This window comes from Hypanus sabinus, chromosome 10 (assembly GCF_030144855.1).
Source record: "Hypanus sabinus isolate sHypSab1 chromosome 10, sHypSab1.hap1, whole genome shotgun sequence".
Lineage (NCBI taxonomy): Eukaryota > Metazoa > Chordata > Chondrichthyes > Myliobatiformes > Dasyatidae > Hypanus > Hypanus sabinus.
Window position 1 is genome coordinate 89,412,480 of NC_082715.1, and position 20,987 is coordinate 89,433,466.

Genomic DNA, 20,987 nt, shown 5'->3' on the forward strand with positions numbered 1-20,987 from the left:
AATAAATAAGCAATAAATATCAAGAACATGAGATGATAAGTCCTTGGTAGTGAGTCCATAGGTTGTGGGAATGTTTTAATGACTGGGCAAGTGAAGCTGAGTGAAGTTATCCCTTTGGTTCAAGAGCCTGATGGTTGAAAGGGTAATAACTATTCGTGAACCTGATGGAGTCCCAAAGCTCCTGTACTTTCTTCCTGATAGCAGCAGCACAAAGAGAGCCTGTCCTGGATGGTGGGGTCCCTGATGATGGATGATGCTTTCCTGAAACTGCTTCATGTATGAGATCTCAATGGTGAGGAGGGCTTTGCTCATGATGGACTAGATCGTATCCACAACTGCTTGTAAGGTTTTCTGTTCCATACCAGGCTGTGATGCAGCCAGTTTTAGATGTCATGCCGAATTTTGCAAACTCCTGGGAAGCAGAGGTGCTGTCATGCTTTCTTTGTAATTGCACTTAATGGCAGGTAATAACACTGAGGAATTTAAAGTTGCTGACACTCTCCACTTCTGATCTTCTAATGAGGAATGGCTCATGTACCTCTGATGAAATAAATAATCAGCTCCTTGGTCTTACTGACATATAGTAAGAGGTTGTTGTTATGGTGCCACTCAACCAGATTTTCCATCTCCCTCCTATATGCTGATGCATCACCACCTTTGATTTGGTCTATGACAGTGGTGTTGTCGGCAAACTCAGATACAGCAATGAAGCTGTGCTTAGCCTCACAGTCGTCAGTATAACTCAAGAAGAATAAGGGGCTAAGCATATGGCCTTGTGGTGCACTTCTAATTTAGATCGTGGAGGAGATTTTGTTGCCAATCCAAACAGATTAGGTCTGCAAGTGAGAAAATCCAGGATCCAAATCCAAATGTCTTAAAGTTTATTGGTTAATTTTGGAAGATGATGGTATTGAATGCTGAGCTGTAGTTGATAAAGAGCATCCTGATGTATGCATTTTTGGTCTCCAGAAGTTCCAGAGTTAAATGAAGAGCCAGTGAGATGGCATCTGCTGTGGGCTTGTTGAGCTGGTAGGCAAATTGGAGTGGATCCAGGAGTTGATTTGTTTCATCACCAAACTCTCAAAATACTTCATCACTGTGGATGTAATTGCTAATGAACAATAGTCATTGAGGCAGGTTACCACGTTCTTCTGAGGCACTGGTATAATTGAAGCTTGCTTGAACGAGGTAGGTACCTCAGACTGCTGAAGGTTCTCAATGGACACTCCAACCAGGTTTTAGTACTTGGCCAGGTACCCTGTCTGGGCTGGATGCATCTTCCTCTAGATGGCTGCTTGCATGTCGGCCTTGGAGACTGAAATCACAGGAATATTGGAGACTGTGGGAGTTTGTGATGGTTCCTCCATGTTTCAATGGTCAAAGTGACCGCAGAAGACATTGAGGTTATCTGGAAGCAAATCCTTGTTGTCGCCTCTGTCGGTTGATTTTGGTGATAGCCTTCAAGTCCAATAAAAATCTTGGTAACTTTCAATGACATGGTCATTTAATTTGTAAATTCAGGAGAGTAAAACCCCATTCTTCTTGATCTCTATTCATAGGATGAATCTCCCCATTTTACAAATCAGTCTGGTGAACTTTGCTGCTTTCCCACCCCTAGTATATCCTTCCTGATGTGTGAGAACAGGTATTTTAACAAAACTAGGTGCATTCTCCCAGGGCCCTCTTAAGCTGCTGTGGGACATCATTGTTTTTTTTTTGTAACCAAATCTTCTTACAATAAATGGCAACATATATTTTCCTTTCTTAATATTTTGCTATGGTGCAGTTAAGTTTAAATGAATTGTGTACACTGACAATGCAGCTCCACCTGAGCATGAACACCACCAAATCTTTCACATCAATTGCAGGAAGTGAAGTTCCTCAAGTGTGGAGATGGCCAAGTAGGTGGTAGAAGGACTATTTGTGCGTGATACTTACGCCGTAGCAGATGGGCTTTATAACAATGTGTGACATGGCTGCTATTGATGGGTGAAACCTGCGCTTTTGTTGGTAGGTGCTATACCAAAGGATGGCATTTGTGATGGTGCTGATGGGGTTTATATTAGTGCATTAATCTGTACTTAATAATTTCACGTGCAGTCTTCGAGAGTCATGGATGTCCTTTCAAGTTCTGAAGTTTCTTTCCTCTGTGCCATTCCGACCCCGCCGTTTGAGCCCTGAAAATGTCTGCGTGCTTGCTTCAACCGCTTTCCCTCCGTACATCCTGAGTGGAAGAGGTTGTTAATTGAGACCGACCTGTCCGGTGGCTGCTGTTGTGAGTGGGAGGGTCTGCAGGCACCGCCTGGTCGGTTCGACTAATAAGGACACGTCTTGGGACAAGTCACAGTCAATGGCAATTGCTGCTCTCGGCCCCAGATATTGCGGTTAAACACTAGAGCAGCGACTTCGGCGATCCCACTGTTCATCTGGTGTGCTTTTCACAGACTGAACAATTCTTCCATAAGGTAAAGCCTCTGTTTGATACATAATGTATGCTGAAGTCTCGTCACGAAGTTGTACTTTATATATTTAGATGGCAGATTTTAAAATGTGAACTGTCGCTTTACTAACTAGAATGCTTTGTAGCTTATGGAACACGTTTCTGAAGACAAGTTCTGTAATTAAACACTTCCACGAGCTGGCAGTTATATTTTACTGAAGCTATCCCACATATCTATATCCGACTTTATTTATAACACTCCATACTCTGCTGCTGATTCTCTCACGCAGTTAGGATTTCCTTTGTCATTGCAATTTTGTTTATCTTTGCTTGGCTTATGCACCAGGTATTATTTACATTATTTTAAAAATTATTATCTGCAAATTATTTGTAACTACGAGAGATTCTGCATCTCCTGCATCGTCATTTCTGGATGTGTTTAGATAGTTACGAATGGCTTTGGACTAGATGCAACGGCGTAACAGCGGGTCAGGCTGGAAGAATGTTTTTAAGTTGCAGAGTTGTATATCAGGCGAGTACTTGACGGCAAACTTTGGCAGATCTTACCCTGCTTTTTCCTCGTAGCGCATCTGTGGCTGTCAGTATGGTATCGGGTGAAGGAACGCGCCCATTCACACCTTATGGACGTTAGTATCCAGAAGCTTAGCTTTCGTTCCTTCAGTTATAAAAGTTTCATTGAGAAATCCGCCAGCAGGCTGCCCTGAAAGCGAGCCGGACGCTGAGTCAGGAGAGAGATGCGAGAAAGGGAAGAACTACGAAACTCGATAAAGTGAAAGAATGGAAAAGGAGGTTAAAAAAGTAACAGCGAGAACAAAAATACACTGAAGACGATCCTGGTGAGAACGATTAATGGGGAGGGGGCAGGGAGGGACATGACCGAGCGAAGGGTGCTTATTAGCCTCCACTTCAGGGGTATTGAGAAAGCGCGCAATAATTTAAGGGAATTGTGAAAAGGATCAGAGAAAGTTAAAGCGGTGTGTATCTCGAGGCGAGAAGGTAAGCAATATTCCCCGCGAACAGATTGCGATGTTGAAATGTGGAGATGAATGGAGGCTGGAGCATTCGCCGGGATGAGGCGATTGAGTTGTACGGGGTTTGTTGATGCATAGATTGACTGAACGTTGCAGTCCGGAAGCAAATAATTCCCACCCAATTTTGTTCTCCCAACCTGTCCAATTTCCGTCTGTTGTTGGCTCTGTTATACTATGGCAAAAGCTTACTGATGGAGTTGGAAATAGTGACGCACTTCAAGATATACTTGAACTCTTGACTATAGTAGAACATCGGGTGTACCACAAACTAACTGGATTACGTTGGTCGCCTGTTATGCTACGGGTATACAGATACACCATGGCATTGTAGCACAGCAGTAAATATTGTTAATTCACTCCATACAGATACACCAACTTAATTTGGTGTGCCAGGGTCTTTTGATTAAAAAAAAGTTGCCAGCATGTAGAGTGTACAAGCATGACATGGTGCGCAAGCATGTTGGTATCAAGATATTTTCTTGGGCAATGGTATTCTGGAGATCAGCATGTACTGGTATGGCGGGGTAGGTAACAATGTTACTAAGGTAACTCCAAGCAGTTTGGAAGATTAAGGAGTGATTAGGATGTTAATGGAAGCAACAAGCTGATAAATTGCTGGTTGAGAACTCACAGTTAAGGAAACATTCTGAACTTTGGAATAAGGTCTTTCATGAGTGAAACTTATAACATTTCTATGTAAGAGAGACTGCAACTGTCGTTTGGATGAAACATTAAACTGAGGTCCTCCTGCTTTGTTGTATACATGCATTTTAGTAATCAGTTTGACAGTCCCTCTTGGGAGGTTAATCTAGAAAATTAAGATGCATGGGGTCTGTGGCAAATTGGCTGTTTGGCTTCAGAATTAGCTTGAATATAGAAGACAGAGGGTAGTGGCTGAAGAAACAAATTTGAGCTGAAGGTCTGTAATTAGTGGAGTTCTGCGGGGATCTGTGCTGGGACTTCTGTTGTTTGTAATTTATATAAATGGCCTCAATAAAAATGTAGATGTGTGGGTTAGTAAATTTGTGGATGATACCAAGATTAATGTTGTGGATAGTGTAGATGACTGGCAAAGAATACAGCACAATATAGATCAGATGCAGATATGGGCTGAGAAATGGCAGATGGCATTTAACCCAGATAATTGTGAGATGTTACACCTCAGCAGGGCAAATGCAAGGAGGCAGTACACTGCTAAGGCCAAGATCCTCAACAGTGTTGCTTAGCAGAGAGATCTTGGGATCCAAGTTCATAGCTCCTTGAAACCGGCTACACAGGTCAATAAGCTGGTTAAGAAGGCTTATGGAATGCTTGCTTTTATTTGTCGAGGTAATGAGTTCAAAAGTCAGGAGGTTATGTTGCAACTTTATAGAACTGGCTAGATCACATCTTGAGTATTGTATATAGTTCTGGTCACCTCACCATAGGAAGGATGTTGAGCCTTTGTAGAAGGTGCAGAAGAGGTTTTCCAGGATGCTGCCTGGTTTAAAGGGCATGTGCTATCAGGAGAGGCTGGATAAATTTACTTTTCTCTTCTAGAGTGCCAGAGGATGAGGGGAGATCTGATAGAGGTTTACAAGATTATGGGAGGCATAGATATGATGGACAGAGTGTATCCATTTCCCAGGGTTGAAATGTCTAATACGAGAAGGCATGCATTGGAAGTGAGAGGGTTTAGGTTCAAGGAGGATCTGAGGGGTAAACTTTTTACTCAGAGAGTAGATGATGCCGAGGATGCCTACAATGCACTGCCTGGTATGCTGGCAGAGGCAAATACATAAGAGGCTTTTAAGAAATGTTTGGATAGGTATATGGAAGTAAGGAAGCTGCAGGGATATGGACATGATGTTGGTAGGAGGGGCTAGTGTTTGGGTGTGTTCGATTTGCTTTTTAGCTGGTTTGGCAAAATATTGTGGGCCAAATGGCCTGTTCCTGTGCTGTACTGTTCTGTAATCTACATGCGTTCTCAAATTGGTATCACTGACCATGTGGACTATTAAGAGCCCCAGATTTATCCCAAGTGCAAGAGCAGATATTCATCAGTTACTGAAAGAATGATCTAATCACTTATTTACTGATGTCTGTGAGAGCATGCTTTGTGCAAGTTAGCTACCACACCACCAACATTACAATTGTGATTGCATTTCAGAAAAACTTCAAACAAATTGGGATGTGGGAAAAATACTATATAAGTGTATGTCTTTTGAATCATTGTTCAGGAGGTTACAAATGATTTAGGTTTCGGGTCCAGAGTCAAGGGTGGGGTCAGCACACAGATTAGCAAACACTACTCCAGCTGCTTTTGCTTCAGTTCTGACAAGCTGATGGGTTTGATCAGGTCCCTGGGAATGGGCTTAGCTTTTGTAAGTGGCAGCAATCCCTCTAGGCTCAGTGTTCGATGCTAGTTCTTCCTTCCTGATCATACTTGCTCCACTATATCTCACTGTGATCAATCTAACTTGAGCCTATTCTATAAAATCTCCTGTCTTCCAAAACAATATTTATTTGATAATTAAAGTTTTCCAGCATGAAACAGACCATTAGAGTGTAAGTGTAGCTTCATTTGCTGTCCTAAACAGACTGTAAATACTGTAACTATAAACTGTGTAGACTCAGCATTCTATAAGTATCTTTAATTTCAGAGCAGGAAGGAGGATGCAATGAAGATGGGAAAAGCAGAGAGCTAGGGAACACCTGCTTCATGATTTTGCATTACAAGTAACTCCCCCCCACCCACGTTATGGCTATTTAGGTTACAGAAATTCACCCTTTCTGAAGTCACAAATCACTGCCAAAATTTTGAGATATGGAATGAAGCTCACTCCAATGGAAAATGTGTGAAAGGAAGCAAATAAATCAGCACAAGATTATTTTTTCAACTTGTGTTGCAGCTTTGTGTCACAGAAAATCAAGATAAAATATACTAGGAAATTAACCCCCATAAACCCCACACCCTGCTGCTAAATATAGAAAACATAGAAAGCCTACAACACAATACAGGCCATTGGGCCCACAAAGTTGTCCCAAACATGTCCTTACCTTAGAAATTACCCACTGTTACCCATAGCCCCCTATTTTTCTAAGCTCCACGTACCTATCCAGGAGTCTCTTAAAAGACCCTATTGTATCTGCCTCCACCACTGTTGCCAACAGCCCATTCCATGCACTCACCACTCTTTGCATAAAAAACCTACTCCTGACATCTCCTCTGTACCTACTTCCAAGCACCTTAAAACTGTGACCTCTCGTGATAGCCATTTTAGCCCTGGGAAAAAGCCTCTGACTATCCACAGTATCAATGTCTCTCATCATCTTATACACCTCTATCAGGTCACCTCTTATCCTCTATCGCTCCAAGAAGAAAAGACCAAGTTCGCTCAGCTTGTTCTTATAAGGCATGTTCCCCAATCCAAGAAACATCCTTGTAAATCTCCTCTGCGCCCTTTCTATGCTTTCTACATCCTTCCTGTAGTGAGGCAACCAGAACTGAGCACAGTACTCCAAGTGGGGTCTGACCAGGGTCCTATATAGCAGTAACGTTACCTCTTGGTTCCTAAACACAATACCACGATTGATGAAGGCCAATGCATTGTGCCTCCTCAACCACAAAGTCAACCTGTGCAGCAGCTTTGAGTGTCCTATGGACTCAGACCCTAAGATCCCTCTGATCCTCCACACTGCCAAGAAGAGTCTTACCATTAATACTGTATTCTGCCATCATATTTGACCTACTATAATGAACCACTCGCTTATCTGGGTTGAACTCCATCTACCACTTGTCAGCCCAGTTTCGCATCCTATCAATGTCCTGCTGTAACCTCTGTATCCACTATCCACTCTTCATGCTATCAACAACACCCCTAACCTTTGTGTCATCAGCAAATTTACTAACCCATCCCTTCACTTCCTCATCCAGGTCATTTTAAAAAATCACGAAGAGTAGGGGTCCCAGAACAGATCTCTGAGGCACACCACTGGTAACTGACCTCCATGCAGAATAAGACCCATCTACAACCACTCTTTGCCTTCTGTGGGCAAGCCAGTTCTGGATCTACAAAGCAATGTCCCCTTGGATCCCATGCCTCCTTACTTTCTCAATAAGCCTTGCATGGGGTACCTTATCAAAAGCCTTGCTGAAATCCTAGATAGTTATTTTTTAAATATGTACATTGACCTGATGTCTCTGTTAGGTTTTGTAAAACAACGTGCATTGTATATTTTCACCATTACCCCTGAATGATTGAACAGACACATAATTTACAATATGATTTAAAAATATTCCCACCTGCCTCTTGTTGCTGTAAACTTTATTAGACTATAAATTCAAACCCACTGATCTGCATAAAGTAGCTTAGTTGTCTTTAAAGGAGTTGTAATATTCCTTAAGTAATTTAGTCTAAAGCCAGAAGAATTTTTTTTTAGCAATCAACACTCAGTTTATATAATTGTGACTCCAAAATTGCATTTCAAAAGTCAACAAGATTTAGAGACTAGTTTGGGAGCAATGGAGAGGTAGAACTCTTGAAAATATTCCTATTTGTCTGTAATATAGAAAAGCTTCTGTTGAGTTCAGAGGGCTAATAAACGTCATAGATCTGTCTATTTTTTTGTCCAAAGCTATGATTAAATTTTCTATATCTGCCCCCTGTAAAACAGTGACAAATCAATGAATATTTATAATTTTAAATATTTCTATTTATACTGTTTTTACCATAGAATGACATTTATGATGATTTAATTCAACATTTTAGTACACTGACTCAAGATAACCTTTTTATTACAGAAAAATAGAAGCTCTGTGGCCCATTGCAATCTATTTCAAAGCCCTACATATATTTAAACCCAGTTTCGGATGGAACGGACAGGCAGGCATTTGACACAGAAGTCTGACTCTTTTTTATACTAACTGGTGTCTGATCCGCTGTATCTGGATCTCTCAATGTATTTCCTTTATGTGGTGGGATTATTTGGGTCACCCACAGCCAGTTTAAATGAAAGGTGGAGGGTGAAAGATTGTGGTCAGTGAGCCCACGAATTTTTGTCAGTTGGGAAGCCTAGAAGGCGTCCCTATAAGAAACATTACTCACAAGTCTGTGTTTTCTTTTGTAGTTAGTCTCTGATAAATTGGAAATGCTGCACCACAGACACTTCTAAATATGAACAACTTGTGGCAAGGGATATTTCATTCTGCAGGTTACTGACCTACTGTCCAAAAAGTGAGAGACTGTGCTTGGTGTTTGTTATTCACAGCATTGCAATTATGCTAAGAAGCCAGTAAACCACTGAATAAAATATGCAGCAGGCACTGGCCAAGTTAAACAGCAATTTGTTAACTGCTTGGCACTAGTGGTGAATTTAGTGATTTTCACATTGAACAAAGACTGAAGACTCAGAGGGTTACAAACATTTAAATAGTTGGAGACCAGTGTAGATCTTATTGAGTTCCATATAACTTCTGAAATAAAAACATAAAATGCTGGAAACTCTCAACAGGTCAGGCAGCATCTGTAGTAAGAGAAAAGGTGTTACTGTTTCAGGCCCAAGACCTTAAGTTTGAAAGCTAGGTAATATTTCAAAATGTATGAAGAAAACATTGACCTGCTTGAAAGGTGACCAAGACCTTCAGAGTTCCTGTATTCCTTGTAAGTCCCGTTTTATACTGCATAACAAGTTACCGTATACACTCAGTGGCCACTTTACTAGGTACAGAAGGTACCTGATAAGGTGGCCACTGAGCCCATTCACTTCAAAGTTTGCCAAGTGCATTCAGTGATGCTCCTCTGCACATCACTTTTGAAATGCATGGTTACTTAACAGGTGAACCTAATAAAGTGGCCACTGAGTGTACTAATCATCACAGAGAAGCAACGTGAGATAAAGATGAAGGGATGAACAAAGACAGTATATTTGCATTTTAAAAGGCACACACTTTGCCAATTCTTTTAGATTTGATGTTATATGTTTATATTGTGTGTATATATATCTTCAGGTTTGTTTATGCAGTGGGTGTGCACATGTTCTATTTATATGCCTGTGCATGTGAACAAATTTGTCAGACTGAAAACTTGTATGGAACTTACAAGTAGTTGTGCTTTTTATTGCTGAGTTTTTCCTGTGTGTATGTACACAAGTATGTATGTATGATTGCATGAATATACATATGTATGTGAGTGAATCTTGTTCTATTTACTCAAAACTTTGCTGATTTCTCAGTTTCTCTGCAGATACCTTGACATTTGCTCACATGAATTGAAGAAGCAATGAACCATACAACAACTTGGATTATCTACCTTTGGATGACAGTTGTGATTCATTTAATCAAAGGGAACCTTGCTCACAATCAAGCAGGTATGACCAACAGACTTGTTATCCCCACAATTGGAATGTGTTTGTCCTTTTTATCTGATGTATGTTCCTAGTAATTATTATGCAACCCTGTTACTTCTCCTCAACTCACAATGCAAAAACCATCGCAGTTTTCAAAAATTATTTACTCAGGAAGAAATAAAGATAAATTCTTGCTGTTAATTAATTCAAGATTGAAGCTAGGTATAGAATTCTTGAAGCTGCTAAGAATCAAGGCTGTTTCCCAAATGATGTACAGTGGATTTTAGCTTTACATCAGTGTTAAGATTACTTGTGGTGACTGAATTTAAGCATGAGATTTTAGCTCCAGTTCATCAGATGACTCTTTATCATTCTCAGAAGGTGTCAGTCACAAAGATGTAAGACAGTAAATATGATTTGGAGCAGGCAGGAGAGAATATTTAGGGAACACATTAATGGTGATATGTAGGTGCAGTTTGGAACAATTTGATCATGATATGTAGGTGCAGTTTTGGTCACCTATCTACAGGAAAGAAATCAATTAGATTGAAAGGGTGCAGAGAAAAATTATAAGGATGTTGCTAGAACTTGAGGGCCTGAGTTATAAGGGAAAGGTTGAATAGGTTAGGACTTTATTCCCTAGAGCATAGGAGAAAGAGGAGAGATTTGATTAAGGTGTACAAAATTATGAATGTATAAATAGGGTAAATGCAAACAGATTTTTTTCCCACTGAAGTTGGGTGAGATTAGAACTAGAGGTCATGGGTTAAGGGTGAAAGCTGAAGTGTTAAAGGGGAACATGAGGAGGACTTCACTCAAAGGGTGGTGAAAGTGTAGAATCAGCCACCAGCAGAAGTGATGGATGCAGGTTCCTTTTCAACATTTAAAAGAAGCCAAGCCATTTAATATATTTCAGAAGGAGTTAAGTAATATTTTCATGGCTTGAGGTCAGGTGACATAGAAAGAACGTTGGAACAGGGGACAGAATTTGGATGTTATGTCATGATCATATTGAATAGTGCAGCAGGTTCAAAGGACTGATTGGTCTACTTCTGTTCCTATTCTCAATGTTGTTACTCCATTTAGTGCAGAAACTCTGACACAAATTGATTTCAGCCCCTGACTCTAGCACAGTATAAAATTTAATCATACCTTTTTAAGAATTCTCATGTGGGATGTATAGGGAGAACAAAAGATAAATGGAAGAGAGGGCAGAATAAAAAAAAAACACTTGCATGATGAGTGAAAATATGAGAGGAAGACGAGTTAAAAGATTAAGAAAACCAGATGAAAGGATATAAAAATCGAGATAATAAGTATCAAAAATTAGGAAAGAGTGAAATCAGAAGCATGATTATTATGTCATGAAATTTGTTGTTTTGCAGCAATGCAATACTGTATACATAGTGCAAAAGAGAGAGCAAAGTTAATGAAGTAGAGTTCATGGGTTCATGGACCCTTCAGAAGTCTGTGGTTAGGGGAAGAAGCTGTTCCTGAAATGTTGACTGTGCACCTTCAGGCTCCTGTACCACCTCCTTGATAGATGTAATGAGAACAGGGCATGTCCTGGATGTTGAGGGTCCTTCATGATGGAAGACATCTTCGTGAAGAGTTTTATTAGATGAATTGCTCTGAATCAGGCTCCATAAATGTAATGTGTAGAGTTCCTTGTATAGGGTAGCCTTAACAAGGTATGTTTCCAATTTTCAACTTATCATGCATGGCCTGAGTTCAGTGTATCTTGAAGCTAGTCCATACTTACAATCTGAGATCACAGGTCTCTTGATTGGGATTTGACTATGAATCAGCACTGTTATCAGATGGCCCAAATAGCTTTCTCCATTCAGTTTAGCTGAAAAGGATTCACTCTAACAGAAATGATGACTCTCCTATGTATGAATGCATACAGTGACAGTCCAAGCTTGAAAAACATAAATGGAATGGACAGTGAATATTCATCAAACGGTTATTTATATAGACTGACGACTTAGTCTATGCACAAGATGCAGTTGTTTCATTGACACACACACTGACAAATAAATCTTGTGAACAAGTAATAATTTGTGCTTCTGGAAAATGCTAATATAATGAGAACCAATTTTATGTTTCAAGTGAAAGTGAATATTGTCCTTAAATAAAACACTTCATTGTTTGACACAGCTTGTGTAGCTGCTATTCATTTGCATGTGGCTTTCTGCCCAGGAGTTTCCACAAAGCAAATATCAAATTATAGCCATGAGGGTGGGTTGGATAGGTGAGCACCAGAGGGCACTTCAACGAATGGTCAGGCTTTCTCCTATAGGGATGGGTTAATCGGAGTCTTTCATTCACAATTTTTGACCAATAATTTTGAGAGGGGGCCTTCTATGTACAAGTTTAGTCAGATGAAAAATGCTGGTGGAAAATGTGGACTATATCTTACAAGCAAGCTCAGCTTCAGGCTTCCTAATATCCAGAATTCTTTTACTACCTACCTTTATTAAGGAATTATTTACAGCAGCCAACTAACCTACAACAGGTATTCAGAAGAGTAATCGAGAGATACACGGACTCAGGGCTACGGTACTATAGTGGTTAGTGCAATGCTGTTACAGCTCGGGGCTTCGGAGTTCAATCCCGACGTCCTCTGTAAGGGTTAAATCAAGGTTGTCGGGTTGCTGGGGTGGCGTGGCTGGAAGAGCCTACTCTGTGCTACATCACTAAATAAATAAGTAAACAAAATGTTTCATAAATGCCCTATCTTTGATCAAATCTTCTGTCACATACCCAATGTCATGAGAAGTTATCTAACATTAGAATGATAGTTGTAGACCTCATCATCAGCTGCAATGAGATGGCTTATCGCCAAGAAGTGGAAGGGCTTGAGGCCTGGTGCCAGGCAAATAACCTCTTCCTCATTGTCAACAATACAAGGAAGATGGTTATTGACTTCAGTAGAACTTGTAATGCTCATAGCCCTCTTTACATCAGTAGCACAACAGTGGAAACTGCTAACAGTTTCAAGCTCCTGGGAGTGCACATCCCACACACTCTCCTGGTCGCAGAATGCATCCTACACAATCAAGCAAGCTCACCAATGCCTCTCCTTTCTGAGGAGGCATGCATCACTACATGGTATGGAAACTGCATTGTGGCACTGGAAGGCTCTGCAATGGGTAGTAAAAACTGCCCAATGTATCACCAGCACCAACCTATGCACCATCAAGGACATATATACGGTGAAGTGCTGTTAAAGGGTTAGTAACATCATGAAGGATCCATTGGACGTTTCTCATGTACTGTTTATCCCATTACCATCAGGGAGGAGTATATGCAGCATGCATGCTAGAACCACTAGACTCAAAAACAGTTATTCACCCAAGCAAACACGCGGAAATCTGCAGACGCTGGAAATTCAAGCAACACACACAAAATGCTGGTGGAACACAGCAGGCCAGGCAGCATCTATAGGAAGAAGTGTAGTTGACGTTTCAAGTCGAGACCCTGACGAAGGGTCTCAGCCCGAAACATCGACTGTACTTCTTCCTATAGATTCACCCAAGCAGTAATGCTGATTACCCATCCACCTATTAACCCACCACATGCCACACCACCACTATTTTATCATTTCCTGTCAGTTATTGTATGTACAGCCCAGTGTCATTTTATGGACATACAATCAATCCATTGTTATAAACTATCTGATGTATTTATATTTGTTGTTCTTTTTTATTATTGTGTTCTTCATGTTACTTTTTTTACACTGCTTTAGATCCAGAATAACAATTATATTGTTTTCTTTTACACTTCTGTACTGGAAATGACATTAAATAATCATGAATCTTGACTTAAGTAAAAGGAAAACCAACAGCCAGCTGCCTCACAGACCATACGACTGTGCAATTGACCTCCTCTCAGACACTACCCCTCTCCAAGGCCATCTGTTCCCCCTCCCCCTCTCTCTCCCTGAGACCCAAGTCATGAATGACCACATTGCTGAAATGCTACAGCATGGCTTCATTCACCCATCTTAGTTCCCAGCTCGTAAAGGATTCTTTGTCAAAAAGAAAGATAAGACAATAAGATATAGGAGCAGATTAGGCCATTCGGCTCATCAAGTCTGTTCAACCATTTCATCATGGCTGATCCACTTTTCCTCCCTGCCTCAACCTCCTGACTTCTTCCCATATCCTTCATGTCCTGACCAATCAAGAATCTATCAACCTTTACCTTGAAAATACATAAAGACTTAGCCTCCAAAGCTGCCTGCGGCAAAGAATTCCACAGATTCACCACCCTCTGGTTAAAGAAATTCCTCCTCATCTCCATTCTAAAAGGATGCCCCTTTATTCTGAGGCTGTGTCCTCTGGTCTTAGACTCTCTCACCATAGGAAACATTCACTCTATCAAGGCCTTTCACCATTTGATAGGTTTCAGTTAGGTCACCCCTCGTTCTTCTGAATTCTAGTGAATGCAGGAGCCATCAGACACTACTCATTTGACAAACCATTCAATCCTAGAATCATTTTTGTGAACCTTCTTTGAACCCTCTCCAGTTTCAGCACATCCTTTCTCAGATAAGGGGCCAAAACCTGCTCACAATACTCCAAGTGAGGCCTCCCAGTGCTTTATAAAGTTTCAACATTACATCCTTGCTTTTAGATTCTAGTCCTCTTGAAATGAACGCTAACATTGTATTTGCCTTCCTTACCACAGACTCAACCTGCAAATTAACCTTTCGGGAATCTGGCACTAAGTCCCTGTGCATCTCAGTTTTTGTGAATTCCCTCCATTTAGAAAATAGTCAACCCTTTCATTTCGTCTTGTACATGACCATACACTTCCAAACACTGTATTCCATCTGCCATTTCTTTGCCCATTCTCCTAATCTGTCTGTCCTTCTGTAGCCTCTCTACTTCCTCAAAACTACCTGCCCTTGCAGCTATCTTCGTACCATCTGCAAACTTTTCAACAAAACCATCATTTCCATCATGTCAATCATTGACATAAAACGTGAAAAGAATTGGTCTCAGCACAGAGCCCTGTGGAATACCACTACTTGCTGGCAGCCAGCCAGAAAAGTCTCCCTTTATTTATGCTAGAATCTATGGGCTTGTTAAGCAGCCTCTACTGTGGCCCCTTGTCAAGCCCTAAAAATCCAAATACACAACATCAACTGATTCTCCTTTATCTATCCTGCTTGTTACTTCTTCAAAGAATTCCAACGGATTTGTCAGGCAAGATTTTCCCTTGAGGAAACCATACTGACTACGGCCTATTTTATCATGTGCCTACAAGTACCCTGAGACCTCATCCTTAATAATTGACTCCAACATCTTCCCAACCACTGAGGTCAGACTAAGTGACCTATAGATCCTTTCTTCTGCCTCTATCCCTTCTTGAAGAGTTGACTGACATTTGCAAATTTCCAGTCTTATGGAACTATGCCAGAATCTATTGATTCTTGAAAGATAATTACTAATGCCTCCACAGTCTCTTCAGATACCTCTTTCAGAACTCTGTGGTGTACACCATCTGGTCCAGGTGACTTAGCTACCTTCAGACCTTTCAATTTCCCAAGAACCTTCTCTCTAGTTATGGTAATTTCACACACTTCGTGCCACTTGACACCTGGAACTTTCACCATACTGCTGGTATCTTCTACAATGAAGACTGATGCAAAATACTTATTCAGTTCATCTGCTATTTTGTTATCCCCTATTACTGCCTCTTCAGCATCATTTTCAAGGAATCCAATATCCACTTTTGTCTCTCTTTTACACTTTATGTATCTGAAGAAACTTTTGGTATCCTCTTTAATATTATTGGCTGGCTTACTTGCATTTCCATCTTTACCTTCTTAATGACTTTTTAGTTGCCTTCTGTCTGTTCTCAAAAGCTTCCTAATCCTCTAACTTCCCACTAATCTTTGCTCTGTATATGCCCTCTCTTTGGTGTTTATGTTGGTTTTGATTTCTATTGTTAGCCAGAATTGTGTCATCTTCCCTTTACAATACTTCTTCCTCTTTGGGATGTATATATTGCTTCCAGAATTTCCAACCATTGCTGCTCTGTTGTTATCCCTGCCAGTATTTTTTTCCAATCAATTCTGGCCAACTCCTCTCTCATGCCTCTGTAATTCCCTTTACTCTGCTGTGGTACTGATACATCTGACTTCTTCCCAAATTTCAGTGTGAATTTGATCATATTATGATCTGTTTCCCATAACGGTTCATTTACTTTAAGCTCTGTAATCTATTCTGGTTCACTGAATAACATCCAATCCAGAATAGCTGATCCTTTAGTGGGCTCAACCATGAACTGTTCTAAAAAGCCATATCATAGGCACTCTAGAAATTCCCCCTCCTGTATTCCAGCACAAACCTGATTTTCCCAATCTACCTGCATATTGAAGTCCCCCATGACTTTTGTAACATTGCCCTTTTGGCATGTAATTTCTGTCTCCTCCAAGATGGGGATCTTTGTCCTGGCATTGACTACCATGGACTCAACAAAATCACTTAAGAGCCACAACACCCTCCCCTTGATTCAAAGCTCTTAATGGGGCCCAGATCTTCACCAAGCTGGATCTACAGCATGCATGCAATCTGATCCACAACCACTGGGGGATGAGTAGAAGCTGGCATTCATAATATCGACTGGTCACTATGAATACTTGATGATGCCTTTTGGACTATCCAACAGACTAGCCATTTTCCAAGCCTTCATTAACAAGATCTTCTGAGACATGCTACACCAGAAAGGTGTTCACCTACTTCGACAACATCCTCATCTTCTCCAAGAACCCCTAGGTCAACAACTGTCATGTCTGTTCAGTCCTTCAGCGTCTTCTCAAAAAACAATTGTACTGCAAGTTAGGAAAATGTCAGTTCCACACTCATGTTATTTCCTTCCTCAGTTACTTCCTTTCATTCCAAGGCATAACCATGGACCTGGAGAAAGTGCATGCCGTCATTGAATGACCCCAGCCAAGCTGGCTCAAACAGCTATAGCAGTTCTTGGGCTTTCCCAATTTCTACCACCATTTCATCAGGCACTACCACAAAATTGCCACTCTTCTCACCATCCTCACCAAATCACTTAACTCACTGTTAGCCTAGTCTTCTGCCATAGACCACACTTTTGAGGAGTTCAAGAGATGCTTCACCACTACCCCCATTCTCTGCCATCCAAACTCCTTTGAATTTTTATGATGGAGGTAGGTTCATCTGATGTGAACACCAGGGTTATCCTCTCCCAGTAAGGACTGGATGGAAGTCATACCCTTGAGCCTTCTCATGTAAATTCATTCCTTCACAATGCTCGTATGGAACTGGAGATGGGGAGTTAGTCACTATTAAATGGACCTTGGAGGAATGGAGACATTGACTGACGTGAAGTACCAAGCCCTTCCTGATCTGGACAGACCACCAGAACCTCATATCCATACCATAAACTCAATCCATATCAGGTTTGCTGGGCCCACTTCTTCAAACAATTCAATTTCACCATTTGCTACTGACCTGGGTTCCAAGAATACAAGGTGAAAACCTTGTCATGATTGTCTGACCCAGCTGAAACAGAGACAGAACCTCAGCCCATCATTCCATCCTCTTAGATCCTCTCCCTGATCATCTGTGACCTTGAGTACCAGACTCTCTGCCACAGATATGTCACCTTATGAAGTGCTGTATGGCTACCAACCCCATCATTTGTCACACAGAAGAGGGTCCCATCAACCAGGGCCCTGATTCATCACTACCAGAATGCTTGAGGAGGGCATGAAGGACCATTCTAGCTGCTAACTGCACCTACTGACAACCATCCCTGGTGCCCAGCCTGGGGACTGTTGCTAGCCCTTCACTTGAGAGTTGTCCCTCTGCACAACTCCTGCAATTCTCACTCCAGTTCATTGGTCCCTTCAAGGTCACCCATCACATTAACTCGCTTACTGTCTCCAGCTGTCACCATCCCTCAGGATCGCACTTACCTTCCACATATCCTGTCTCAAGCTTGTTGTCCATGGACCACTCAACCCAGCTGAGCCTGCACCTCTGGAATCAAGGATGATGGAATATGGTTCAGTGTACATAGTTTGTCAGTTGATTGATTCACATCGCTGTTTACGGGGTGTGCAGTATTTGGTCAACTGAGAACAGTATGGCCTGGACGAGAGGTGCTGGGTGTTGTCCAGTTACATTCTGGATCTGTCGCTCAACAAGGATTTCTGCTGGACCCATCCAGATTGTCCCGGACCTTGGGGGACTGGCCATGAGAGGGGAGGTCCTGTCAAGCCTGCAAATGCAGGCATCCTCCAGTTTCCACCCAGTTTAGTAGGAGTCACTTGCTGCTCATTTCAAACTCATCACCCACTGCCTATTTAACCCTAGTTCTCATTCACAGTCACATCACAGTCACTCATCAAAACACCCGGCCTCAACCAGTTGTTCCTAGATTTCGCTTCTCCTGCCTAAAGTTTACCTTGTTGCCTGTTGTATTTATTCTCTGTTTTCTCATGTTTTATGTCCCTTGTGGCTTGTTATTTTGCAGTCTATTATTAAAGTTATTGTCCACTGCCAAATTGTCAATGCTGCTTTGTTTTTGGCTAAAGCATCCCCTACATTTCCTGACACAAACTTCAAAATTTTCCAACAATATCAGACCTGAAGTTGTGTTGAACATATGTATGTACTGAACTGCTGTGATAGGATATAGATCCACCAGCAGAATGGTCAGTAAGGTAATATGCTTAGAGAAAAAGTTGGAGAGAAGAAAATAAACTTAAAGGCACAGATCTAAAGAGTATGCAAGGATGAGAGAACATGGGAAACCATGACGTTTGAAGGTGGTAGAGTAGTTAGCGAATCTTGGGCTTCAGCTAAAATGATATTATTTTTCAAATATAGGGGAATTGTGCTGAATCATTGGCAGAAGCTCTGGCCAGAGTTGGAGTACAGCACTGGGTCTGGTCACTACACTTGAGAAAAGGTATCAAAGTCCTACGGCAGGTATAGAGTAGGATAATTAGAATATCTTGGGTTGAAAGAATTTAACTACAAGATTGGACTAGAGTTGCTGCAATTGTTCTTCTTGGAGCTAAGAAATTTGAGGGAAAATATGATTGTGGTGTACAGAATTATGACAATTTTAGATGAGACAGACAAAAGAAAAGCTGTTCCCATTACTAATAGCAGGGACTATAGAATACAGATTTTCAAACTGGGCAGTAGATATGGAAGCTTTTCATGCAACCTGTGGCAGATATCTTGTACTTACTCCCTATGAAGGCAGTGGAGGTGGAAAATGAAACTAGATCAGCATTTGAAGGAAATAAATTTGAAGGGTGACATAGGAAATAGGAATGACTGGATTGTTCCACAGAGCCAGCATGACCATACAAAATGGACAGCTGGCTTCTGAAATGCAGGATCTCCTGGATATGTTGAATTGGTATTGCTGGCCTACTTTAAATGTGTCATAGGAATTGTGATTAAAATCTGTATCACCTTGTCTGTAGCATGTCAATGTGTTGTATTTATATCAAGATCTTTTAAACCTTTGTACAACAGTCCTTTTGTTAGTAATCAATAGTTATGGTTAATCAAGGGATTTCCAACATATTTGCAATACAATCCCTTCAATAAATGCATTTCTAGGTAGGGTTGCAATTAATTATGTTGAGTACTGGATTCCTCTTGGACTATTCACAGCATGAATCCATGTGCACAACTGAAATAAAAACAAATGGAAAAAATCATAATATGCCTGTCCATTTTTGAAGAAACTGCTAGGAAATATTTACTCATTAAAGGCTCAAATGAAAGGGTTATGAAATAGTTAGTAATAGGATAAAATTTATTTAACCAAAATAATAGAATACTGGAATGTATATTTGGGGCAAAGCTCTGAACTACATAGCTTTAAAAGACAACATGATTTTTGGAGACAAGGAATTAAGGGAAATGATTGAAGAGACAAAGTTAGTGAAGCAGGGCAGATTTGATTAATGAAACACTGTTATTTGTCACATTCTATTCATTAACATCTTCTACTCATTCACCCTCTTGTCACCAGATGAATAATCCATTTAGCTGGCACACTGAAATAGAACTAATTTCAAAAATGTTGGCTATAAAATGCTGTGGACACCCTATAAGTGTTGCATATAAATTTGCCAAATTGCAGAAGATACTTTATAAGCTGTAGTTCATGGCCCCTGGAATGTGCTGACCTTATTGTTAATTCATTTTAAACAACCCCGCAAAATAACTATTTCAACACTCCTGCAGAGAGAAAGAGCTTTTCAAGTATTACCAAGAGGAGGTGAAGAGGTTGACCTGCAGAAATTGCCTTCAAAAAACTGGAGAAATTAGCTGCTGGAAGCCTGTTGAACTTCAGAACCTCAAAGGAGCCGCTGTTTGCCAGCTTTACAGGTGGTAACAGAAGCAGATAACTGAATGGCAGGTCTTCTCTCCATTCAATTAAATCATGGCAGATCCACATCCACTTCTTACTGTACTCTTTATTTAACTTGATTTTTATGCGTATTTAGGTTAGAGGTTATTGTTAAGCCTCTATTTAATTTTTTAATGATGTGATTATTTTAATGCACAGGACCAGGAATGCAAATCTTTGTCTCAGGTTTATGTTACTGACAACTTTCAGTCTAATACAACTTCTTCCTATGCTTTTGTTCACAGATGACTTATGCCCTACCATTCAGACAGAGGGACTGCATCATGACCTTTCAGGTAAATACCAAATTATTGAGAGTCCTTCAAATAACTGCTTCACCTCAGGAAAAATGACACTTGTTTCTCTATTTCTGTTACTCCTAACAATTCTGTGGGTTTCTTTTTACACAAAAAGAAAATTATCTGGAAATTCAAATTAAGCAATGCATATAACACTAGAATATAAACTACTCATGGCTAATAAGGGACCGATGTTAACCTGACATATCCATTAGGAATCTATAAGTGTTGGTTTTATACCAGATTTAGATTTTCTCCACATCTGAGCAAATGCACAACTGTATTGCATTGGTTGCAATGAAACCCCTTCCTTTGGGGTTAAAATTACTGCCAAATTTTACCTTCCAGCCGCACTACTCTTTATTTGGTTGGGATTTTGCTAGAAAACAAGAATTAACAGTCAATATTAATTGTCCTTGAAAAATATTGGTGAAT

General features: G+C 40.6%; 1 protein-coding gene across 1 annotated transcript in view; it reads left to right on the top strand.

The window, feature by feature from the left end:
- LOC132401339 (collagen alpha-1(XXII) chain) overlaps positions 1-20,987 on the top strand; it is a 258,324-nt gene that overhangs the window by 51,481 nt on the left and 185,856 nt on the right. The window contains exons 2-3 of the mRNA XM_059983468.1: positions 9,706-9,840; positions 20,499-20,549. Coding sequence (XP_059839451.1) covers positions 9,753-9,840; positions 20,499-20,549 — 139 coding nt within the window. The 5' untranslated portion in view covers positions 9,706-9,752. The remainder of the gene's footprint in view (positions 1-9,705; positions 9,841-20,498; positions 20,550-20,987) is intronic.